At 52.5% G+C, this 22,838-nt stretch overlaps 11 protein-coding genes across 11 annotated transcripts; 8 read left to right on the forward strand and 3 right to left on the reverse strand.

Moving 5' to 3' along the window:
- Positions 1-158: 158 nt before the first annotated feature.
- On the forward strand, positions 159-1,994 carry K489DRAFT_385268 (uncharacterized protein). The gene is made up of 3 exons (XM_033606053.1): positions 159-234; positions 302-731; positions 784-1,994. The coding sequence occupies exons 2-3, from the start codon at positions 312-314 to the stop codon at positions 1,720-1,722; spliced, it is 1,359 nt and encodes a 452-aa protein (XP_033455039.1). The 5' UTR covers positions 159-234; positions 302-311; the 3' UTR covers positions 1,723-1,994.
- Positions 1,995-2,973: 979 nt separating this feature from the next.
- On the forward strand, positions 2,974-4,808 carry K489DRAFT_385269 (mitogen-activated protein kinase). The gene is made up of 2 exons (XM_033606054.1): positions 2,974-4,440; positions 4,504-4,808. Exons 1-2 carry the CDS (start codon positions 3,366-3,368, stop codon positions 4,530-4,532), a joined length of 1,104 nt encoding a protein of 367 aa, XP_033455040.1. The 5' UTR covers positions 2,974-3,365; the 3' UTR covers positions 4,533-4,808.
- Positions 4,657-5,577, reverse strand: K489DRAFT_133967 (uncharacterized protein). Its single transcript, XM_033599064.1, has 2 exons — positions 5,023-5,577; positions 4,657-4,954 (listed from the first exon to the last, which is right to left on the reverse strand). The coding sequence occupies exons 1-2, from the start codon at positions 5,279-5,281 to the stop codon at positions 4,773-4,775; spliced, it is 441 nt and encodes a 146-aa protein (XP_033455041.1). The 5' UTR covers positions 5,282-5,577; the 3' UTR covers positions 4,657-4,772.
- Positions 5,578-5,873: 296 nt separating this feature from the next.
- On the reverse strand, positions 5,874-6,650 carry K489DRAFT_414069 (uncharacterized protein; the record flags this gene model as incomplete). The annotated part of the gene is made up of 1 exon (XM_033608122.1): positions 5,874-6,650. The coding sequence occupies one exon, from the start codon at positions 6,648-6,650 to the stop codon at positions 5,874-5,876; it is 777 nt and encodes a 258-aa protein (XP_033455042.1).
- A 966-nt stretch (positions 6,651-7,616) lies between these two features.
- Positions 7,617-9,322, reverse strand: K489DRAFT_134057 (uncharacterized protein). Its single transcript, XM_033599065.1, has one exon. The coding sequence runs from the start codon at positions 9,094-9,096 to the stop codon at positions 7,924-7,926; it is 1,173 nt and encodes a 390-aa protein (XP_033455043.1). The 5' UTR covers positions 9,097-9,322; the 3' UTR covers positions 7,617-7,923.
- A 547-nt stretch (positions 9,323-9,869) lies between these two features.
- Positions 9,870-13,925, forward strand: K489DRAFT_385272 (Coatomer, alpha subunit). The gene is made up of 3 exons (XM_033606055.1): positions 9,870-10,468; positions 10,525-13,538; positions 13,615-13,925. Exons 1-3 carry the CDS (start codon positions 10,063-10,065, stop codon positions 13,855-13,857), a joined length of 3,663 nt encoding a protein of 1,220 aa, XP_033455044.1. The 5' UTR covers positions 9,870-10,062; the 3' UTR covers positions 13,858-13,925.
- An 885-nt stretch (positions 13,926-14,810) lies between these two features.
- K489DRAFT_328413 (uncharacterized protein) lies at positions 14,811-15,661 on the forward strand (the record flags this gene model as incomplete). The annotated part of the gene is made up of 3 exons (XM_033602056.1): positions 14,811-14,992; positions 15,025-15,301; positions 15,392-15,661. Coding segments are annotated over 3 exons (729 nt in total), but the record flags the coding sequence as incomplete, so codon positions are not given.
- Positions 15,662-16,145: 484 nt separating this feature from the next.
- Positions 16,146-17,012, forward strand: K489DRAFT_385276 (uncharacterized protein). Its single transcript, XM_033606056.1, has one exon. It carries the CDS (start codon positions 16,420-16,422, stop codon positions 16,696-16,698), a length of 279 nt encoding a protein of 92 aa, XP_033455046.1. The 5' UTR covers positions 16,146-16,419; the 3' UTR covers positions 16,699-17,012.
- A 950-nt stretch (positions 17,013-17,962) lies between these two features.
- On the forward strand, positions 17,963-19,918 carry K489DRAFT_365486 (uncharacterized protein; the record flags this gene model as incomplete). The annotated part of the gene is made up of 1 exon (XM_033602725.1): positions 17,963-19,918. The coding sequence occupies one exon, from the start codon at positions 17,963-17,965 to the stop codon at positions 19,916-19,918; it is 1,956 nt and encodes a 651-aa protein (XP_033455047.1).
- Positions 19,919-21,195: 1,277 nt separating this feature from the next.
- K489DRAFT_291291 (TPR-like protein) lies at positions 21,196-21,669 on the forward strand (the record flags this gene model as incomplete). The annotated part of the gene is made up of 1 exon (XM_033600186.1): positions 21,196-21,669. A coding segment is annotated over one exon (474 nt), but the record flags the coding sequence as incomplete, so codon positions are not given.
- On the forward strand, positions 21,625-22,802 carry K489DRAFT_385277 (uncharacterized protein). Its single transcript, XM_033606057.1, has one exon. The coding sequence runs from the start codon at positions 21,745-21,747 to the stop codon at positions 22,426-22,428; it is 684 nt and encodes a 227-aa protein (XP_033455049.1). The 5' UTR covers positions 21,625-21,744; the 3' UTR covers positions 22,429-22,802.
- The last annotated feature ends 36 nt before the right edge of the window (positions 22,803-22,838 follow it).

Consider the following 22,838-nt stretch of genomic DNA (forward strand, 5'->3'; position numbering starts at 1 on the left):
CCCGCCAATGGATGCTCATCCAACGCGACACCACGCGATTGCCTACTGTATTTCCCACAAAACCATGACACCCCTATGAGCATGTGATGTAGCACAATGATGATATAAGTGATAGCTATATTCTGATAAATGTTTGATTGTAACATTCCCTTTCTTTCCTCAACAATACTTAACCTTGCCTTCACATCTGTGCCTCGTTGCTTCCCTGACATCAACTTCCATTATCACTTCAAGGTAGGGTTTAATCATTGGGTACTGTCATGATACTTTCAAGATTTGCAACGCTAATGACCTGATAAAGTGTCGCGACCATGCCGAGCACACGATCATCAGCACGCTCGCAAGAGGGCGGCAATGCCAGTCCCAAATCTGACTCCAGCGTGTCTGGCACAAAGCGCAAGGTCGATGAAGTCACCAGCCCGACAGCGACCAAAGCCAAGCGTGATACAGGTGCCAAGAAACAGAAGACTCTGGAGGAGAGCATGCCGAGCGATGAAGCTGTAGCACAAGAGCTCAATGGCGAAGACCAAGCGAACAAGTCAGAGGCAAAGCAGAGCAATGGTCACACCGGGGAAGCATCGGATGAGAAACATGACGACGATATGGAGATTGATGGTGACGATGAACCAGAAGGGAAGCAGGCTGGTGACGCTGAAGCGAATGGCTCAGAGCACAAAGACGAGAAAGCACATGATGACAAGGAAAAGTCCATTCAGCAAGACTCAGCCACAGTGAGTTAAGTGCAATTGCTCGAAGCACTCACATGCACTGACAATTCATTAGTCCGAGACCGAAGAGTCGAAGCCACAAGCCAATGGAGGGTCCAGCGGAGATGTCGGAGGAAATGCTGTCGAGAAGGACTCATCCCGCGAACAGGCCATGCCGTCGAATATCCTCGAGAAGGGCATCATCCACTTCTTCACTCGCGGCAGAGTTGGTGTCGATGACCCGGATAGCGTCCAGGACATCGCACGCAGCTCTTTCGTCTTGAGGCCTTTACCACAGGGCGCCAAACTCACCGATGGCGCAATTCCCGACATGAAGAACAATCGTTTGTTCGCATTGCCCAAGAAGGTCTGGCCGAAGAGTGGAAAGGATCGCTTCATGGCATTCGTCGAGAAAGCGAAAGTCGACATGGACACCCTCAAGAAAGAGTTCTTCTCCGGCTCCGAGTACAACACCAAGACGGCAGGAGTGAGGTCGACACCTGAGATCACGCCTGTGGGCGAGGGAGTCTATGCGATGACGACTACCGGAGGCGGCCATGGAACCACGCACCTCGTTTACATGCTCACCATTCCGGCAGAGATCTCAGAGGTCCAGCGGGATCTCGGCCTTGCAGAGAAGGGCAGCTTCGTCATGAGTCTGAAGAATCCCAAGTCGGGTGGACCTTCATATGCTCAACTCCCCGAGGTCGCCGAATTCCCCGACGAAGTTTTCGAAGAATTCCGGGGTCGTGGCTGGATGCCTGCTCAGCCGAAACATCTCGACTATGCCAATGCCCAGGTGCTTCTCATCGGAGAGGACTTCGAGTCTAGTAATAATCTTGAGCCGGCTGCGAAGGATGAGAAGGACGAAAAGAAGGAGACACCACAGGAGGAACTTGAAAAGCTCGAAGAGGAAGACGAGCATCGTGTGCATAACTTGCGCGGCGACGATACCGTATTTGCTGACCTAGGAATCTCAAGCAAGGAATACCCGAAGGTACTCACGACATGGTGAATACTCCATGTCGAGTGAGTGCTGATCATTCGGGCGTACCTGTTTTTTTTAGTGCACGTTTGCGGCGGTTTGAAAACCCTTTCTTTCTTTTTTAATGTACAACAGACGATGGCTACGAAAAGCAATGAGCCGAAATGGCCTTATGAATCTGATCAAACTTTTGGATGAAATTTGTCCGATGTGGATGGCCTTCGAGTCTCCTGCTCCTGGAGCCTGTTCCATCAGTGTCCATCAGAGCAAGCCGAACGTGCCGAGCCATCCACGTGCGGCGCGAAATGCGCGCGTGTTTGCAGGTCGCAGGTCAGAAAATTTATTGTATACACTCCATTCCCAGGTGGGTCCAGTCCAAGTGATGTAAATACTTATTATTAGCGCCCTCCCTGGCCCTGAAATGCGGGCCATTTGTCCTAGCGGCGATCCTCTTCTGATGAAGCGGCAATATGCGACAGCGAATCAACGCCCCCAATGGGCGTTTCCTATCGGCGCCGGTCGGGGGTCACCAACAGGACAAGCCACGACAGTGTTCGGGAACAATACAAAGCGATTCCAGATATAGCATCTCGTTAGCCTTTGTTAGCAGAGTTTCTTCCCTCGTCACTCGCTAGACAGATACGAAAAAAGTGAACGAATCACACGCAGCGCACACTGTAAGCGCTCATGAAGCGAGCTAGCACTCACACACGGATGTATCCAGGTATGTATGTGTATCGCTACTGGTGGATAATTCTCTCGTTTCACCTTGCTCGATGCAGCCTGACGACTCGAACCTGGCCGCATGACGGGTCGCAGCTTGGACGAGGAGCAGGGAGACGGTATGATGCAGCTGGTCGACATGTGCGACAACCGCCGTGATGATTCGCGGCGCTTTGTTACGTTTCTCAGCACATTTTCCTTTTCTCCCGCCCGTCTTCCAGGTGGCCCAGATCGCAGACTAGCAGGACAGCCTTGCATGCGGCGCGGACGTGCAGGATGAGGAGGATGAGGAGGATGAGGAGGAGGAGGAGACTCCCATGAGTGGTGGCCTGTATGCAGAGGACACGCCAATGATGAGCAGAAAGGGATAGAGAGAGGTATGTGTGGGTTTCGCGGTGGTGTCGTTTCAGAAGCGGAGCTACAGTATGTGCATTGCACCAGTACAAGATACCTACCTCCAGTGCTGCTTTCAGGGCCCTGCCTAACAAGCAGGTCGCCCGCTTCGCCCGCGCGACTATTATTGATTGATGATTGTGTGGTCACCCAACCCCGACACCCCTTCTTGATTATTAGTATCCTCCGGGTCTCTCTCATCTCATTACCTCTTCTTTTATCTCTCGATATTCATCCTTTCATATACAGACAACGATCCCAACAGGTTCGGTCACATTGTCGCCGTCGCATCACTTCACCCGTCAATCTTTCGCCACAGCCAGCGACACGCTTGTGCAAACCAACACGGTTCTGCCCCACCAGCTCGGCCGATATACACTCACAGCTTTGCCCCGCCTCCGCCGCAATTTGGCTTTCGTCCTCGCCGCCGTCAAACGGACCAAACCGCTCACAATCACTCGTCTGGAGAAACACCCATCTCGCCTCGAAGCCCTCTTTGTCGCATTGTCTGAAACTAGCTCACATCGCGACACACGCAACGTCAACCGTCCGCGAACATGGCCGCTCGACCTGCTGCAGGCGCGCCAGCCGCCGCTCCGGCTGCACCGGTGGGTGCATCGGGAGGTTCGAGAAAGATCTCCTTCAATGTGTCGGAGCAGTATGACATCCAAGACGTCGTTGGAGAGGGAGCTTACGGTGTCGTGTGCTCGGCGCTACACAAACCATCGGGCCAGAAAGTCGCCATCAAAAAGATCACACCATTCGACCACTCCATGTTCTGTTTACGAACGCTGCGAGAGATGAAGCTACTACGGTACTTCAACCACGAGAACATCATTTCAATCCTCGACATCCAAAAGCCGCGCAACTATGAGACTTTCAGCGAGGTCTACCTCATTCAAGAGCTGATGGAAACGGACATGCACCGCGTCATTCGCACACAGGAGCTTTCCGACGACCACTGCCAATACTTCATCTACCAAACACTACGCGCCCTCAAGGCTCTACACTCGGCCAATGTGCTCCACCGAGATCTCAAGCCTTCCAACCTACTTCTCAATGCCAACTGCGATCTCAAGGTCTGCGATTTCGGCCTCGCCCGTTCCGCCGCCAGCACAGAGGACAACCAAGGCTTCATGACGGAATACGTTGCTACACGTTGGTACCGTGCGCCGGAGATCATGTTGACCTTCAAGGAATACACAAAGGCCATCGACGTGTGGTCCGTCGGCTGCATTCTCGCCGAAATGCTCAGCGGCAAGCCCCTCTTCCCCGGAAAGGACTACCACCACCAACTCACCCTGATCCTGGACGTTCTGGGAACACCCACCATGGAGGACTACTACGGCATCAAATCGCGCCGTGCACGGGAATACATCCGGAGCTTGCCTTTCAAGAAGAAGATTCCGTGGAAGGTCATGTTCCCGAAGACTTCCGACTTGGCTCTTGATCTGCTCGAGAGGCTCCTGGCGTTCAACCCGGTCAAGCGCATCAGCGTGGAGGACGCGCTCAAGCACCCTTACCTCGAGCCCTACCACGACCCGGAGGATGAGCCGACGGCGGATCCCATTCCGGAGGAGTTCTTCGATTTCGACAAGAAGAAGGATAATTTGAGCAAGGAACAATTGAAGAGTGAGTTTCGAGTTGATTGTCCTGACATTTCGGTTCGAGGCCACTGCTAATGATTTGATATAGAACTTATCTACGAAGAGATTATGCGGTAGACATCGCATTTCAGGCCTATACCTCTGTGTGTGTAGCTTGTCCACCCGAATACCCCAGCGTTTGCACACCTGTGCTCCCGCCTTCTGGATGTCCTCGTATTGACATTGTTGTTCAATGCCCAAGGCATCCGAGTGACCAGCGGCCTCAGGCCGGAATCTAATCGGTCTCCATAGATACCTAGGTAGTTCATAAATAAAGTCCTCACCGCTAATTATTATGTTGGTGAGGTCATTCTACAATCAAGGTACTTTTGGATTGCGCCTGAAGACTTCGTTCCGAGTCGAGTTGCAAACCCACAAGGCACCCGGAATATTACCAACCTTGCGAACCAAACTTGACTTTAGGCAGCCTCGCACCTGAAGAGTTTTCGAGCGGATGTCATCATCGGGAAACGAAACGTCGCAATCGGGCGGCTGGTGCTCTTCGAAGCGAGGAGCCAACTTCAATCAGCCTGCCATCTGGCATCGACACGCTGCTGGCAAGGGGTACCTTCTGTTTTGCATGCCTGTCGAGCGTCCGAGTAGTCTCGTGGGGGAAGTGAAGAAATGTCGGCTTCGGTGTGTTTTTTAAGTTCCGCTTCCAGAGCACGCAAGATTTTGATGTTCCATCGCGAGGCGAGCGATTGTCGGTTTGCGCTGGCTTTGCGCGACTTGAGTCGAGCCACGGACGCGTTGTTCATGACTGTGTGGAATGAAAGGCGTGGTGAGGAATCAACGGCGGGAGGAGAATGCGGAAGATGTGTTTGCATGGAGGCGACGCGCCGCGCGTGAAGTGGCAGCTGGGCAACATGGGAGGCCCACCTGCAGCGACCCACGCTAGCGTACACGGAGGGGAGGAAGACGAAATACGCGACGCGAGCAGTGGAGGAAATTCGAGATTCGTATGTTATATATCATCGAGTCCTTCCGATCTGACGAAGATGGAAAAGCAATCACAAGTCCAGATCTGCAGCAGCGGCGTCCCATGGAATAGCTCCAGTTCGGCAAGCATGCGTGCATGCCCCATCTCATCCTCCTCGAACGACAATCCCCAGAGTTGAGTGAAAATAAAAAGCAAGACAAATCGCGGAAGAAAGACATAATTTCATCAAAAGGCAACAAGGTCAAGAAAGAGATCAAACAACAGGGTTGCAACAGCAAAGTGAAAATCAAGGGTTGCCAGCGGATGTACGTCACCTCGCTAGTTCCTTTGAGGAGAAATGGAGATGACGAGCAGGAGAACATCCGGTGAAGACCCTTAGGGCATCGACGGAGCAATGATGCATTCCACGGGGAGGATAGAATCATATCTGCATCCATCTGCTGTGCCGTAGGTTCTGATGAGCACGACCATGGCCGTCATCACAAACGCTCGACCGCGACCAGTCTGTTGACGTGAGGTGGCAGACCGACAGGGCCGCCACGCATGATGGTATTGGCCTGCAGTCGTTCGAGGTCGAACTCGAAATCTCCCGGTCCACGGGTACGTCTACGCAGACGACGCTGGGCCACAGGGCAGTCGTGATCGTCCATGGCGTCGGGGTCCACGTTTCCGGACTCGCTCTTGGCACTTATGCTGTGGGAGCGTTTGTAGACGCGGGAGTCCCGACGTTTCTCCCGGTGCCGCTGTTGCCGGGTCTCGTGGAATCTCAGCTCTTGCTTGTCGCTGCAGCGGAGGCCGGAGAGCTCGAGGGCGATCTCGCTGGTGCTGGAGTCGCTGCATTGGGAGGAGACGTCATCATCGTCGTCTTCGTCTTCGTCTTCGTGATCGTCATCTTCGTCGTCAGCGTCGGATTGGTCGTCATCATCATCGTCGTCTTCATCGTCTTCGTCGTTTTCGTCATCTTCCGTCTCGCTCGATGGCTCTTCCGAGCTCTCTGGGTATACCAATTCGGCGTCCGAGATGGTGTTGGATGTTTCGTCGTTGGGGAGTTCGATGACTTCAATGTCATCCTCGACCAAGACTTTGATGACCTTCCTCACGGGACTGGTGGTCTCGAAGGGATGGACGGAGCTCGCTCGTGATGCTGGCGAGTGAGCCCGTGACAGTGACGGATTCATAGCCTTGCGTGGTGTACGTGGTGGGGTGTGGGGTCTGCTGGCGAGACCCGCCGGGTTGGATTTGAGGATCCCCACCATCGTACTGTAATCGGTGTCGGTGTTGGTGAGTGGTGATATAGGCATATATCAGATAGAAGGAGTGGTGAGGCTTCTGCGAGCCCAGGACGGTTGGGTGTTTCTTTCAGCGGACGTCAGATGGAGCAATCCGGTTCGGGTCCAGTCGATGGTGTTTCTTGACGATGAAATTCTGTCTCTGGAAAGGTCGCAAGAGCATCTTCGATGGGTAAGAGGAAACGGGAGCGGGTTGTTCGGATTCGCAGGGAGGTAGTTCCGAGCGATCAGTGGGACGAGAGAGTACAGATCAGGCAGGCGACAACAACGGTTTGCAGCGAGGCCGAGCGATGAAAGAGGAAAGAAGTGAGAGGGAGGAAGGAAGGAAGAAAGAATGGGAGTGGACAACGGCCCAGAGTTATTACCAGCGGCCGGTGGTGAGGGACAGGGCTTATATGACGAGAATAAAGTTGCCGGCAGTGCAGGCGAGCAGATCCTCAGCCGACAAGAAAGTCCTTGGGACTGGAGTAGGCGAGGGAAGACGACAGCGCGCAGTAGTCCGATGCTGCTGTAGTGCTGGACTGGGAGAATGTATGGGAGATTGTGTGGGAATTGTTGTTGCAGTGGTGGTGGTGGTGGTGAAAAGGTGGGAAGCCTTGCCTTTGGGCACCAATGCACGACTTTGAATGGTGCAGTAGTGGTGTTTAGGATGCTGCAGGTGGATTCATCACCAGAGAGCGAGAAAAAAAAAGTTGTGCTGTAATCGGGACTATGTGCGGCGGTTACGCTCGCGTTATCGTCGTGATTGACGACGATGGTGGGGAGGGAGGGATTTGGAGTGGTGTTTTATCATAGTAAGTGCACCGTACCGTTGAGTGTCAGTTGGTGGTGGTGGGACTGAAAATGTACTGATGATGAGCGAGCACCTGGGCGGCGGCGGAGTGAGGATTTGAGAGGGAAAATAGAGGGACACCTCACTGTTGGGTGAACCAGCCGGAATGACGATGATGCTGAATGAGGAACACACACACACACACACGCTCCCTCCCTCCCTCTCTCTCTCTCTGCAGTGTCGACTGTATGTGTTCTGCTGTGTCTGCGGGCAGGCGGTGCACCACCACTACCACCACCTCCAATCTTTTCCTAGGCCTGCTAGGTAATAAGCCTGGCACGCCCGGGCAAAGAGAGCGAGCCGTGAAAGTAATGATGGGTGCGAGGTTGATTGCTGGCTTGATTGCTCGCTTGGTTCAACCCTGCAGCTGGCTGCTGCACTCGGCTTGCAGCACGTTTTGGAGAGAGATTACAGTGATTGGGGACAGTTGGTGTGGATACTGTAGGTCAAGGACCCGCCGTGTGGACCGCTCTCTCTTTTCTTTTCTTCCCGTCTGTGACTGCTGCTGCGCAATTGGCGTCGGATCTCCTGTACAGCAGCCTGATCGGAAATGAAAATCTGCAGGAGGCGTCTCTCTCTCTGCCACCTGGGCAATGTTGGAGCACCCAACGACGCGGACTGCAGGGCTGATGATGACTGCGCACTGCGGTCGATTCGACCTCTCATCGGCTGCCACGCTGACCGAACGACCGACCGACCGGTACCGACAGCGAAGTAGATGAACATCCCGAGAATGGAGCGAGATGAGGAGACGATCCCAGACGAGGACACCCGGTTTCTCGCCTCCTTCCACGATGATACTGTAATGAATGCTGGACAACGCCCGAGGACAGGCAGACCGACCGACCGACCGATAGTCAAACAGACACACACACACACCCCAGACAGCGGGCAGGAGCGGGGCACTCTCACGTATTCGTGGGCGATAACGACAATGCAGATTTCCGTGACGACAACCGTCAAACCACCGACTCCACAACCACCGCGACTGTGCCACGAGGGCCAAAAAGATTTTCTCGCTTCCTTCACTCCCACGCACAAACTATCTCTTATCTGGACTATAATAGCTGAAACAAAAGTAAGGACTAAAAATCGAACCAGTTGCGAAATCATGTCGGTCATCATCGTGTCTGCGCACGTCCATCGCTCCGGAGAACATCGGCGGCGGCGTCGGAAACTGGCCATGTCGCTCGGGTGCAAGACCGACGCTTGCTTGGAGCCCAATGGATCCGCCGTGCAGCTGGCGGGACCATCCACGCCATCCCATCTATTTCCAGGCCCTGCACACCGAAGCTGGCGCCGCTGCCCAGCTGCAAGGTTCGGCGCCGAAGGACGATGTTGTGCGTGTGGGAGACAGATACGCCGCGTGCGCTCGCGCGACACCACGCCCCAGCTTGGTGCGGCTGGAGGATCATCATCAGCTGTAGCAGAAGAAGATGATGGGATGGGAGGATTTCCGTCGTCATCATCATCGTATGTCCTCCGTGTCCACGTGAAGTGATTGGATGGAGGGAGTGAAGGCGTGGGAGGAATGAAAACCTTGGAATGTATGATGTGCTTACACTCCTCTCGAGTATCCATGTTGGCGAGGCTGAACTAGCGCTCCGAATGTCGTTCTTTCAACGCCTCGTGTGTCTACCTTCCGGGATTGGCTGTGTGCTGTCTGGAATAATTACTCCGATTACAGCCCCATTATCGCACAACGACGACGATATCGGATCGTAAGCATTCAGACTCTACGACATGCACTATTTTTGCTCACCGGGCCCAGTGTGAAGACGCTCATGGCGCTGTTCATCTCCTGTCTATGAGTTGTCTGATTGCAATGAATCCCTCACGTATATCGCATGCCTCCAATCCATGCTTCTACCTGTCCCTGATGTTCACTGCACAAACTGACGACCAGAAAATGGTCCTCGGAGATTGTTGCTAAGCCCGAGATTTGATTGTCAAAGCCCGTCCGGTGACTTCTAGGAGGTGTCCCATGGAGGGTGACGAATCTCATCCATGGGAACGCACAACTGTCCTCCATCTCAGGGACTCTTCAGCCGATGGAGATGAATTTCGGTGCTGTCTACGGGTGATAGAAAAAACATCTGTGCAGACCGTTGGACGATATTACAGAACAGCACGATAACTATGCGGAGGGCTCTTTTGAATTGCGGATAGGCTGTGGGGTCGGAATGAGTGAAGCATTCCGTACTTTCCCAATGTCCAATGCGGCCTACCGTGATCATGTCACACCTCAGGCACAAACCTCCACCGAGGGGCCATCAACTTCACGTGACGGGGCAACCCGGGTCACCTTCTTGGCACAAATTCCCCAGGGACATTCGGACAGCTTGCCAGGTGTACTGTTGGCGACAAGGTGAACTCTCACACCGCATTCGCCATTGAACCTTTGCGCCGTCGCAGATTGTGGAGTAGTCGAAGACAAGCTATTCAGATCGCCTTTCTGGAATTGTACCAGTTCACGAACCTCGCCTTGGTCTTGCATTGTCGCCGTTGCAGATGCCCGGAGCGGAGGCTCCCTGCCCGTAGCCCACCATGACTTCCACCACATCACCCAGTATGCTCACCAAGTTCGAGTCGAAATCATCTCGCGCCAAGGGTATCGCTTTTCACCCGAAACGACCATGGATCCTCGTCTCTCTACACTCCTCGACTATCCAATTATGGGATTATCGAATGGGAACCCTGATAGATCGATTCGAAGAGCATGACGGACCAGTGCGCGGCATTGACTTTCACAAAACTCAACCTCTCTTTGTGTCAGGCGCAGACGACTACAAAATCAAAGTCTGGTCTTACCAGACCCGGCGATGCCTTTTCACACTCAACGGCCACCTGGACTATGTCCGGACCGTCTTTTTCCACCACGAGCTCCCTTGGATCATTTCTAGTTCAGATGACCAAACGATTCGGATATGGAACTGGCAGAATCGCTCGCTCAGTATGTTGCTCCATTCGGAAATGGGTTGCAACCCGTCTTGCTAACACAAATTGTAGTTTGCACAATGACTGGCCACAATCACTACACCATGTGCGCGCAATTCCACCCCAAAGAGGACCTCGTTGTTTCTGCCTCGCTTGATCAATCCGTCAGGGTCTGGGATATCTCCGGTCTTCGCAAGAAACACTCAGCGCCGACGTCCATGTCTTTCGAGGATCAAGCGGCTCGCGCAAACCAAAACCAGGCAGATGTGTTTGGAAATACCGATGCGGTGGTCAAATTCGTGTTGGAAGGGCACGATCGTGGAGTCAACTGGGTTGCGTTCCACCCTACGTTGCCCCTGATCGTTTCGGCCGGTGATGACAGGCTTGTGAAGTTATGGCGCATGAGCGAGACAAAAGCATGGGAGGTGGACACATGTCGAGGACATTTCCAGAATGCATCGGCGGCTCTTTTCCACCCTCACCAGGATCTCATTCTCTCGGTTGGAGAGGACAAGACAATTCGCGTCTGGGATCTCAACCGAAGGACATCGGTGCAATCCTTCAAGCGGGAAAACGATCGCTTCTGGGTCATTGCTGCTCACCCGGAAATCAACCTGTTCGCTGCTGGTCACGACAACGGTGTGATGGTCTTCAAGTTGGAACGGGAACGACCGGCCTCTGCGGTGCACCAGAACAACATCTTTTTCATCAACAAAGAGAAGCATGTCCGCTCATACGACTTCCAGAAAAATCTTGAAAGCCCATCGATGTTGTCATTGAAGAAAATTGGAAGTCCATGGGTTCCTCCGCGAACCATTTCTTACAACCCAGCTGAGCGGTCGATTTTGGTAACTTCTCCTTCCGACAGCGGTCTCTACGAGCTCATGACGCTACCAAAGGATGCGTCAGGTGCGGTGGAACCGACCAGCACTCACCGAGGCTCGGGTAATGCAGCAGTGTTTGTTGCTCGCAACCGTTTCGCTGTATTCAACCAGGGCAACCAACAAATCGACATCAAAGACCTACAAAATTCTACGACGAAGACCATTAAGCCGCCTGCCGGAACCACGGATATGGTGTTTGGCGGTACTGGCTGCCTGCTGCTCATCACCCCTACCCACGTCTACTTGTACGATATTCAGCAGAAGAAGCAATTGGCGGAGTTGGCTGTTGCTGGCGTCAAATACGTGGTTTGGTCGTCCGACGGTCTGCACGCCGCCCTGCTCAGCAAGCACAACGTGACCATCATCAACAAATCTCTGGAGCAGGTTAGCACCCTTCACGAGACCATCCGCATCAAGAGCGCTGCTTGGGACGATGCCGGTGTCCTGCTCTACTCCACCCTCAACCACATCAAATACGCCCTCATGAACGGTGACAACGGTATCGTCCGTACTCTCGAGCATGTCGTCTATCTTGTCCGCGTCAAGGGTCGGAGCGTCTACTGCCTCGACCGAGCTGCAAAGCCCAAAGTTCTCACCATCGACCCAACAGAATACCGCTTCAAGCTTGCTCTGGTCAAACGCCACTACGACGAGATGTTGAACATTATCAAAAATTCAAGTCTGGTTGGACAGAGCATCATTTCATATTTGCAAAAGAAGGGCTACCCTGAAATCGCGTTGCAGTTCGTTCAAGATCCGCAGACAAGATTCGAACTTGCCATCGAGTGTGGTAACCTTGATGTGGCTGTCGAGATGGCGAAGCAGCTTGATCGGCCTCCGCTCTGGCAACGTCTGAGCACCGAGGCCCTCACCCACGGAAACCATCAAGTCGTGGAGATGACTTACCAGAAACTGCGCAGCTTCGACAAACTCTCATTCCTGTACCTCTCCACTGGTGACAAGGAGAAACTTCAACGAATGTCCAAGATCGCTGAGCATCGAGGCGATGTCACTAGCCGATTCCAGAACTCGGTGTATCTCTCTGATGCTCAAAGCCGAATTGACATGCTCAAGGACATTGACCAATATCCACTCGCATATCTCACAGCCAAGGCACACGGTCTCGAGGAGGAGTGCCAGGCAATTCTTGAAGCAAGCGGTCTGACGGAGGAGGAGGTCACACTTCCCGCTCTGGGTAAGCCCGCAGTGGCCCCACGGGCCGTTGCACCTACCTACAAAGCCAACTGGCCTACCAAGGCCACCGGCACTAGCTCGTTCGAGAAAGCGCTACAGGCTGATGGAGATGAAGCTCCCGTCGCCAACACGAATGGTTTCGAAGAGGATGATGGTGCTGAGGATCTTCTAGCGCAGAATGGTGCCTTGGAGGAGGACGGCGATGAAGACGATGCGGCTGCGGGCTGGGACATGGGTGAGGACAGTGCTCCCGACGTCGAAGACTCATACGTGAACGTTGAGAGCGTCGAAGCTGGCGCTGGCAGCAGCGAAGCAGATATTTGGGCCAGAAACTCACCGTTGGCAGCTGACCACGCTGCAGCAGGTAGTTTCGACACTGCAATGAACCTGCTGAACCGACAGATCGGAGCCGTCAACTTCAAGCCACTTGAGAGTCGGTTCCTCGAGATCTACCAAGCTTCAAGGACATATCTTCCAGCGAATGCTGGTCTGCCACCTTTGGTCAACTACGTGCGCCGAACAATTGACGCCACTGATTCGAGGAAATTCTTGCCAATCATCCCTCGTGACCTCGAGTCCATTCTCGCTGGTGAAATTGCCAGCGGTAAGAATGCGATGAAAGCAAACAAGCTGGAAGACGCTCTGGCCGCTTTCAGGAAGGCAATCCACCTCCTCATGGTTAATGCAGTCTCGTCACAAAGTCAGGTCCAAGAAGCACAGCAAACAATTCACCAAGCTGCACAATATGTTCTCGCTCTTTCGATCGAACTGGAGCGCAGAAAGATCACCGGTGGTGCCACCGACCTGAGCTCACTCCCGGAGGATGTCAAGAAGAGGAGCTTGGAGCTGTCCGCCTACTTCACCATTCCTGCCATCGACCCCGGCCATCAGACCTTGGCATTATACTCTGCAATGAATTTTGCCAACCGCAACAGGCAATTCGGCAGCGTCGTGAACTTCGCCAACTCCCTCATCGAGCGAGGCACCAACCCGAAGTTCAAGGAGCAGGTAAGCTCTCTCTCCATATTTCCACGAAGACTAATTTCATTTGACAAACCCACTAACCTTTTCTCTCCGTCTCTAGGCCAAGAAAATGAAGGCCGTCGCCGAACGCAACCCGCAAGACGCCCTCGAGATCGAATTCGACACCTTCACCGAACTCGAAATCTGCGCCGCTTCCTTCACCCCGATCTACGCCGGCGAGGCCAGCATCAAATGCCCCTTCCTCGGCGTCAGCTACAAGAACAAATACAAGGGCATGGTCAGCCCGATCGATGAGGTCACAGCTATTGGAGCGCCCAGCAGCGGGTTGCGGTTGACGGTTTGATGAAAAGTTGCTGCGGAGAAACGACTAAGGAAAAAAAAGTTGTGGGGGGTCCGTAGCCTGTCGTTGTCGTCGATTGTCTCTTGTTTCCTAGTCAATAGAGTTTGGGACAATTGCGTGCAAATTTAGATGATGGATGAATGTTGTGGTAACGTCTTCTGCCCAGTGAATGCTGTCCACTGGGGAACGCCTAAGACGACGAGAGGGTTTGTCTGTCTGTCGCGCCTGACGATAATGTAGAACGTCGAAACATTCATTGGCGCCCATTTTTGTGTATCTGCGTCCAGATGTTGCTTGCTCTCGTGAGAGTCGTCGACGAAAAAGCAGGTCTCATCCTTTCAATACTGGTCTCCACCTGCACAAGCAGGTGCAGTAGTGCAAATAGCATCCAGTCAAAAGTCCCACACTGCCGATGATTATCACAAATTAGGGCAATGCATCGTGTGACGGTACTCCACAGGATGACGTCCCCAATACGCCCTCATCTAGACCTGCCTCGTCTGTAAGGCAAATGTCGGAAAGAGCAGTGGGTATTCCGTCCCTATAAGTCCGTCCATACGACGAAATGGTAGAATCATCAACCTTTTCACCGCATTACGTTTGCCTGCCTGCAAAACCATCTTCTACTTCAGCTGTGCTTGATCCCACGCAGTCTTCGAGCGGGCACTGTTCATACGGTATTTTGAAAACGGAACGACAACATGGCCCCGAATCTGCGCCAGGCATTCAGAGTACGACCGGCAGGGCGGCCAGGAATTTACCTGAGCGATATCCTCAAATCCCTCTGTGACGGCCCTGCCGTCTTCGGGGGTGTCGTGTTGAGTCAGATTTGCAACGCCGCTCAAGACTTTGTCAAGAGAGAGTGTGAGTAGTCGAAAATTCGAGCGTCTCCTTCGGCTATTTTCTCCGCCAAGATTCATTGATTAATACCTGCGCTCTCTGAAGATGGCAGCGTCAACCATCCACATCCCGTCAGTGCGAATATCCATTTCTTGCGCCCGACACCGCCAGGGCCTGCCGTGATAACGCTCAGCGGGTTGTCGCACGGAAGAACGTACTCGACGATAAGTTGCTCGATAGCGAGAGAGGGATGCCCGGACGATGCCCGGACGACAAGAAACTGGCGGTGGCGACGGTGGTCATGGGAAACTTGAACCCACAGCCAAAGAGCCTCAATGCGGCAGCCGACTGGTCGTTGCATCCCAAACCATTGCCTGCCGACCTGGCACGACTCGCGAGAAACCAAGACGCAAATTGGAAGTGCGTCCCGAAAATGCCACAAGCTGACAACAGGCGGGCATACAATGTCCCTCGACATCACATTCCTCATTCCGGATTAAGTTCGAATCTGTTTTCCGAGTCGTGGATGCGAGCACCAGATGGCCAAAAGTGGGACCAGTCGATGCTGCCATTCCTGTCATACCTATCGCCGATGCTGTTCGACGAAGTAAGTACTTATCCCCCGCCCATGCAGGAACACATCCAGCAGTGCTAACATGGCGAGGTCTGGTTCCCGGGAATCTGGAACAACGCAGAGGCATACCTGGACCCGAAAAATCCCCATGACGCCGTGATGTTGAGCGTCAACGTTGATATCCGTGGCCAATTACCGTCGGAGGGTGCCGACTGGGTGTACTGCCGAAGCTCGTGTAAGGCTGTCGTAAATGGCAAGCAAGACATGGGCCAGGTGCTGTTGGACGAGAATGGGCAGCTTCTTGCTGTATCGCAGAATTCGGTACATTTCACACCCATGGCGGATTATCTAGACCGGGAGAAGGAGCGCATAGCAAAGTCTAAAAAGCTGTAGGGGTAAAAGCCACGCAGCTGGTAATATTGACGTATCTTGCTCCCATGAAGCATCTCATCCGCCCACTCAAGGACGCGACGAGGTCGTGCGTAGATTAGTACTACGGTAGGTGACGACGTAGGAGTCTCTCGTGCTGTACTTTTTGCTTTTGGTCCGTCTGCGGATCCTGAATAGATTTACTGAAATTGAAGTCTTTGGACGACCGCCTGTTCTTCTTCTCTGGGTATCGGTCAAGTCGGACGAAACACTCCGACAGCTTCGTGCAACGAAAACGGAATCTTGTCTGTGACTCACCCTTCTCAACTTGTGAACAAGCTGACAATATTAATCATCAGCAGAACACAGCATCTGATGAGTCATCGGAGTGAGCTCATGTCGCATGGACAGTGAGCCTCAGTTCAGGCCCGAGCATTCTATGAAGCCTTCCCGACCAGAGCGCACCTGACATGAGCATGGCGTTTGACATCCCATGCCAAGGCTGGCTGAAAACGATGCCCTGAAGAAGGGATTCTGCTTCCCAGACCACGAGCACACAGAATACGCATGAACTCCGGAGTCTCACACAATCTTCTTTAGCACTCGTAAGTCCTTCCTCAGGCCGCACGACTCACCGCTGCAGGCGCCTGTGCCGAAGAGTCCGATTCCTGGATAGCGCTGTTGGACGAGCGGTAACACTGTCTGCACAGCTTCGGTGTAGGCGATATCCCCTGTTAGCAGCATTCCGGGCAGGGCCGACGAAGTGAACCGCCGACTGGAGAATGTCGGTGGAGACAGAAGCGACAGTATCAGCTATTCACGAGAACCGAACTCGCAGACCGTGTCCGATGAAGAGAGTAACGACGAAGAAATTGTCTGGCGTGTTTCAGGAGGAGACCGATTCTGATTGGGTAGCAGGTCTAAAGAGATCTCCGCACACCGCGATCACGGCGGCACCGGAAGCAGGATGCGTCCCTGCTCTGAGTCTTAAACGCTCCTCTTCAACTCCTGTCCGAGAGATTAGTCCTGAAATCCACTGCTCAGAGAAAGGGCATGATTAACGATCTCTAAGCCGCGCCAGATCTGTCTCTAGTAGAGACGAGGATGATGAGATGCCCCGCAGAAAACGGAGACACCACTCGTCACAGACTGGAAGCACAAATAGCACAGCAGGCTCCATGATCCCCGGGAATGCTATCCAGGAGTCGTCGTCATATGGCCTCGCACGTTCAATGAAGGGTCAGGATGACCAGAAAAATAATATGAGCGAGACCGATCGCTCTCTACCGCTAAACAGTTCATGTACTTAAGCAAAACTCCGATTCTATCTTGCTACATAATAGATGTGTGAATAATACACAGAATTCAATCAAGCGCGACTCCCATCCCACCATCCTTTGGCTTTGAAAAGCTTCGGACTTTCATCCGGAAGTTTCCGTCGTATTGCAGACATCCTTCATCGCGCCAAATCCTCGCACAGCTTCTTGAACAATCTTAGTCCCACGCTATCGATTCTGCCGATCCCCGAACTGATCGCGTCTATCTCCACCATAGGGACATTGTCGGTCAAGATGTGGTCGATCAATACGTTTTCCATAGCAGGAGCGGCGTTGGCAGCGACTGCAGGACTTCTCGTATGTTGTTGTCAATTACTTGATTGCTTGATGGCCTAAAGTTCCGTGCGCAAGCAGCGTAGCAGCAGCTGTCGAGACTCGTACAGCCGATCGTCCGATCTTGATTCCCAGATTGTCCACTCATTGGAAGAGGTGTTGGTGTGCCTTGGAGTGAGTTCTAAGGCTGTTGGCGGATTCTTGGATTTTCATCATGGGTCTACCGCGCCGCATACGGTCGTGCCGAGAGCCACTTTCACCCGCCTCTTGCAGAGACAAGGCATCGCCGCTTCTACCATAAACATACGCCAATATGCTGACGGTGACGTTTCTTCTTTTGATCAGAAGCACGGCACGCATGTGCAAAACACCGCGCAGTCGTTGAAGGCACAGTAACAGTCGCGAAGTTAACAGCAGGGCATGCGGCGCAGCGACACTTCACGCAGTCTCCGACATACGGCGCGTCGCTCACTCGACTTTAATCCTGGCCATCTCTCATCCAATCGCGTCCCTTTGACAAGCTCGAGATACAGAAATACTTGCTTTCCATCGCACTTCCATCCGTAAATTTTTGGCACTTGCAGCGCTTCAACCAAGACAAAATCCCTATCGTTGTCAAGGCTTCGCTCTTCTCTCTTGAGATCAGGACCGGCGCAAGTCACCTCGATATCGTCTCTGTCGCCAAGACATTTCTACTCGCTTCGCCGCTGCCAATATGTCTCTACTCACCTTGCCGCTCGAGCTGCGACAGCAAATCGCAGACAGTCTTGAGCCGACTAGTCTTCGAAGCTTCAGCTCGACGAGCATCGCTTGCCACCAAGCATCGCTTCCTGCCGTCTTTAGGCAGATTTATATTACGGTCTCTAATCCGGAAGGCTTGCTGCGCGATGTAAATGCGCTTCGCGAGGCTCTGTCCTATGCCGATTCCTTCTCCTACATTCGACAAATCACTATCAAGGGGGCTTTGAGCCTTGCTGGCAAGGAGAAAACCGACGACCTTTTGCCCAACCAAAGGCCTTGGTCAGTTACTTATAGCCCTTCTTTCAATCCTCTTTTGGACGAGACCCCGATCTTTTATGGAAGCTCGTATGTCGTCTGCGATGAAAGTGTGATCGAGGCGTCGTCCGACGAAGATGTCGCATGGGCTCCTTTAGTCAACCTGCTCGGAGCTAAGATTTCGCTTGAAAATCTCGTCTTTGACTGCCGGAGTCAATTTCCGCCAAGTCTACTAAGAGTCCTCCACCAGGCACAACCTCAGTGCAGGCTACATCACCTTACGTTCAAGTTTCGGACCTTACTTTTAGCTACTCCTAACGCTTACGAAATGGAGCTTGCTACGTCACCGTGTCTCTATCAGTTGAAGGCTTTTTGTACTCAGCGCGATAGTAATGGCGCCGAGGATTTCAACCTTGAGGCTCTGATGCAGCTGGTAACCGGTCTTGCCCCTAATTTACGTAAGGTCGAAGTCCTAAACCTCTTTCCATCTTCTTCTTCAAGGTGGAGTCGGCCTCGAAAATCGTGGCAAGGCTTCCCTGGCTTTACTTCTCGGAAAACAGAATTATTGGAATCTCTTTCGCTCAAAGGTAACATGCAGTCAATTTGGTTGAATCTACCCCAAGTGCTGCAGGCCTGGGCCAGACATGTAGACTTGGCTTCTTTGCAACATCTCACCCTTGGTGGAGACTTGTATATGCTGCAGCCTGGAGTCAACGGCGACAGCATGGAATGGATCGTACAGAATCAGTCATTTCCTCGCCTAAGATCACTTTGTGCTCAACTTAGTCGCGATGACTTACAGGTGGAAAGACCACGTTATCGAGAGCAGGCAATCTCCTTTATACGATCTTTCGAATCTCTTCAGCAACTATGCATTGATGGGTCAATTGACTACCAAATTACGAATGCTGTTCTTACTTACCACGGACAGACACTAAGAAAACTCAGCCTGCATCCCTTCGAGGAACAATCCGCTTCAAACAGTCGTCGCAGTCAAGATCTACCTTTCTACTTCACTAAAAATTGTGTTGTACGGCTTCGAGCTCAGTGTCCGATACTAGAGGAGCTTGTACTTCTGGTTAAGCGCAACATGTCTAGACCGTCGGAGACCGAACTATACAAATGTTTCGGGGAGATTGGACACCTACGAGTCCTTTCTTTGATTTTGGATTGCTCAAATTGGCGAGTGACTCGAGATCCAACGTATAAGCCGGAGTTTAATAAACATGATCGAGAGCCCTTACCGGGCCAGTCGCGGATCAAAAGGGGTGACTTGAAAGAAGCCTTCATCAATTGCGCCGTAGACCAAGCACTGGCTTGCTCAATCTGGACTACCATCAGTCAGAACAAAACCGGCAGGCCGCTAGAGCGACTCAAGTTGTGGCCGACCGGGGCGGGTGAATACGGCGATCAAGAAATAAATGTCGCAGTCAATGAAGTTGTTCGCAATTTGTCTCGATCATGGTCAGTCGAGCGGACTGGGCGGAACGACAAGGAAGACTTCACGGTCACGGAGCTACAGAGAGAGAGACGATTAGTTCTTGAGGAACGATACGCCCTGTTGTTGCCTAGTCGGCATAATCACTGGATTTGGGAAATCTTCCATTCCATCTGGCCCTTACGAGAGGGTAGTAAGGACTTCCGAGATAATTGGTCAAGTTTTCCCCTTCAGTAGAAGTTGCGCGTGTCCTTTTCCCACGCAAGCTACTCATTTTTTGATACATAGTGAACTCGGTAAACTCCCGTCACGATTCGCACAATACTCTATTGAGACAAAGACGTGTAACCTCTCAAGCATTCTGCCGAGGCCATATATGTAAAATGACAGACTGCGTATTACTTTGTGGGATATCCAGACGGCTGCTTCAAGACATCATCTTTGAAGACTCGAAGACGGACTCGGCGAAAAACTATCTCAAGGGCGACCACAACAACACAACGGGTCTATATGCCAGTGTGTTAGCTTTCTACGAAGCACTCGCGAGATGCGCGCTTCGCCGGCCGGAGAACTTCACGAATTCTCGCGAGGAGATAGAGGAGCTTAGCGGTCTCGACGACAAGGTGCTTATCGTGTTTGCGCATGCATATTTAGCTAAGAGTAATATTATCCTCTTAGACCCAGACGATGGGCCTTGCCGGCTTGTCGCTATGATCGATTGGCATCAAGCCGGCTGGTATCCCGAACCTTAGGAGTACCTCAAAGCACAATTCGTGGATGATTGCAGCTCCGAATGGGTCCAGGTCTATCTTCCCAAGTTTCTGAAGAAGCCGAGCTTTGCTTATATGCGGTCGTTTGACTTTGTCGCCATGGCCACAATCTCATCCCTCCGTGGAAGCACCCAAGCGGGTCTCTGCTGTCCATTTCGGTCAAGCGGTGGATGTCGAGAGGGAGACGTGACTATTACCGGGTCAAAAGTATAAATCTTCTTGCAGCCCGGCTACTTGACCTGTGGGCATTCCTTAACCATAGCGATGTTTAGGCAGAGCTTGTACTAGCTGGGCAAGGCGACGGAGTACAGACAAATTCTAGCGTCGACTTAGGAGTCGGGCCAGTAACGAAGCTCTCGCTACAGCACTCGATCGGAATCCTCATACAGTACTCGTTAGTGAATATCAGCACAGCGAGTCAGCCGCACTCGATACATGCGGTAGTTCATACATGGTGTTTGCACAACCTGGACGAGCCTGCCGTACAAACACTCCTGGCAACAGTACTAAGACTGGTCGCAAGAATGGCAGACTCGATGGGCTAAGAAGTTGCGAAGGAAAGGAGGTTGCGATTAGCAGCACATGCGAAAGCAGTCGCGGCAAAAGTAGCAATGCTTGGGTCGACTAAGGAGGATGAGATGGCTAAAGTATGTCACGGAATCGCGTGCTTTCTAGCCGATTGAGAAAACACTGAAGAATCCGAGAGCCTATACTTGCGGGCACTACGAGATGGCATGGTGTGCGGAGCATATATCGGTGCTTGAAACGGCTAACAATCTCGGTATGTTATATGCTAGCCAAGGCAGGCTAGCGGAGGCCGAGGAGATGTATGTACGAGCTCTACGCGGGAAGAAGAAGGTATTAGGCGCGGAGCACACGTCGACGCTTGACACGGTCGTTAATCTCGGCGCTACATACGCCATTCAAGGCCAGATTTCAGAGGCCGAGGAGATGTATGAGCGGGCGTTACGCGGTGAAGAGCACCCGTCCAAGCTTAATGCAGTCACCAATCTTGGCAATTTATATTTCAACCAAGGCAAGGTGGTGGAGGCGGAGGATATGTATCTACGGGCGCTTTGTGGATCCGAGGAGGCATGGGGCGCGGAACACATGTCGACACTTACTATAATCTACAATCTCGGCGCTCTGTACACCGACCAAGACAAAAGGGCGGAGGCGGAAGAGATGTATATACGGGCGCTACGCGGATACGAGAAGGCGTGAGGCTTGAGGTATCCGTTGACGCTGAAAACAATGAACCATCTTGGCGATCTGTATCTCAGACAAGGCAAAATGGAGGAGGCGGAGATGCTATGGCTGCCCATGATCAAAAGGACATTGGAGGCTGATGGTACATGGCCCAGATCCTTCGATTTCCCTCTGCATCGTCTGCTCTCGAATTATCGACAACGAGCACATTGGACTTTCGCATTCTGCTCCGGGAAACTTCCACGCCAACTCGCACCATTCATATCCTCACGCTGCCAGCCTGCGGCTCTGTGGGACAGAGTTCTAGGCCTGCGAGGCTTTTTCATCAAACCGTCGGACCAATGCCTGTATCTTATAGGCGGAATCTTGCTTGCCATCGGAGATGAATCTGATGCCATACATGCGTTCCAACATTGTAAGTCGATATTGCTGAAAGGCATTGAGCGCGATGGCTGCGGGCGTGTCATGCCAGCAGATGAAAATCATCACTCTTGTAACAGCTGTGAGTTCAGAGACTTTTGCCGCCGCTGTTGGCTTCGTTATCATGCGGATGATGACCAGGGGACTTCGGAAGCGATCGCACAGCGTAGCGGCCACAGGTTCTGCGAGGTACCAGGAGTGAAGCAGACTGAAGTTGAAGATCTGGAAGTCGCCAGGCAAGCCGCCAAACGGTGGCTACACGATCTGTTCGACCGCGGGCCTACATTTGGCAGTCGAGTGGATCTGTCTCTTCCCACGATCGGCCATGAAATGCTTTTTCCGTTGTGAATTATGTAGACCCGTCGACTAGGATTTGTGGATATTAATCGGACGGGAAGAGCATGCGGCGGAGGCAGCCTTGCGATGGACGCTGTCGGAAACATCTCCCACTTAGCAATATCAAGTTGTATCGAGATCATCAAAACTCGAACGCGGCGGAAATCCATGGATAAAACCCAATGAAATCTTGTGCACCTCCTTTCTCTGGAGATAAATCTTTTCTCTTTCGCCGGATCTACTACATCCTGATAGCAACACTGAGCACAGTATGTTATGCACAAGAGCAGTTCAGCGACTCCGCCCCATTATAGCAGAGAAATACCTTTATTTGGCAGCAAGAAAGACGTCAATTTTTTACTGCAGTGCGAAATTCATTAGTATCCGGCTTCTCACAAAGACGGGAGAAAAGGAACCTCGAT

Source organism: Dissoconium aciculare (genome assembly GCF_010015565.1).
Source record: "Dissoconium aciculare CBS 342.82 unplaced genomic scaffold K489scaffold_23, whole genome shotgun sequence".
Lineage (NCBI taxonomy): Eukaryota > Fungi > Ascomycota > Dothideomycetes > Mycosphaerellales > Dissoconiaceae > Dissoconium > Dissoconium aciculare.

What these genes read in the sequence shown, in the direction of transcription:
- K489DRAFT_134057 (XM_033599065.1), bottom strand. Translation starts at nt 9,096, where the DNA reads ATGGATACTCGAGAGGAGTGTAAGCACATCATACATTCCAAGGTTTTC.
- K489DRAFT_385276 (XM_033606056.1), top strand. Translation starts at nt 16,420, where the DNA reads ATGTCGGTGGAGACAGAAGCGACAGTATCAGCTATTCACGAGAACCGA.
- K489DRAFT_385269 (XM_033606054.1), top strand. Translation starts at nt 3,366, where the DNA reads ATGGCCGCTCGACCTGCTGCAGGCGCGCCAGCCGCCGCTCCGGCTGCA. An exon ending in GAGCAAGGAACAATTGAAGA is followed by an intron (nt 4,441 to 4,503) that starts GTGAGTTTCGAG and finishes GATTTGATATAG; the next exon opens with AACTTATCTACGAAGAGATT.
- K489DRAFT_385277 (XM_033606057.1), top strand. Translation starts at nt 21,745, where the DNA reads ATGGAGGAGGCGGAGATGCTATGGCTGCCCATGATCAAAAGGACATTG.
- K489DRAFT_385272 (XM_033606055.1), top strand. Translation starts at nt 10,063, where the DNA reads ATGACTTCCACCACATCACCCAGTATGCTCACCAAGTTCGAGTCGAAA. An exon ending in CTGGCAGAATCGCTCGCTCA is followed by an intron (nt 10,469 to 10,524) that starts GTATGTTGCTCC and finishes CACAAATTGTAG; the next exon opens with TTTGCACAATGACTGGCCAC. An exon ending in ACCCGAAGTTCAAGGAGCAG is followed by an intron (nt 13,539 to 13,614) that starts GTAAGCTCTCTC and finishes CTCCGTCTCTAG; the next exon opens with GCCAAGAAAATGAAGGCCGT.
- K489DRAFT_385268 (XM_033606053.1), top strand. Translation starts at nt 312, where the DNA reads ATGCCGAGCACACGATCATCAGCACGCTCGCAAGAGGGCGGCAATGCC. An exon ending in TTCAGCAAGACTCAGCCACA is followed by an intron (nt 732 to 783) that starts GTGAGTTAAGTG and finishes ACAATTCATTAG; the next exon opens with TCCGAGACCGAAGAGTCGAA.
- K489DRAFT_133967 (XM_033599064.1), bottom strand. Translation starts at nt 5,281, where the DNA reads ATGCAAACACATCTTCCGCATTCTCCTCCCGCCGTTGATTCCTCACCA. An exon ending in ACAGGCATGCAAAACAGAAG is followed by an intron (nt 4,955 to 5,022) that starts GTACCCCTTGCC and finishes CTCGCTTCGAAG; the next exon opens with AGCACCAGCCGCCCGATTGC.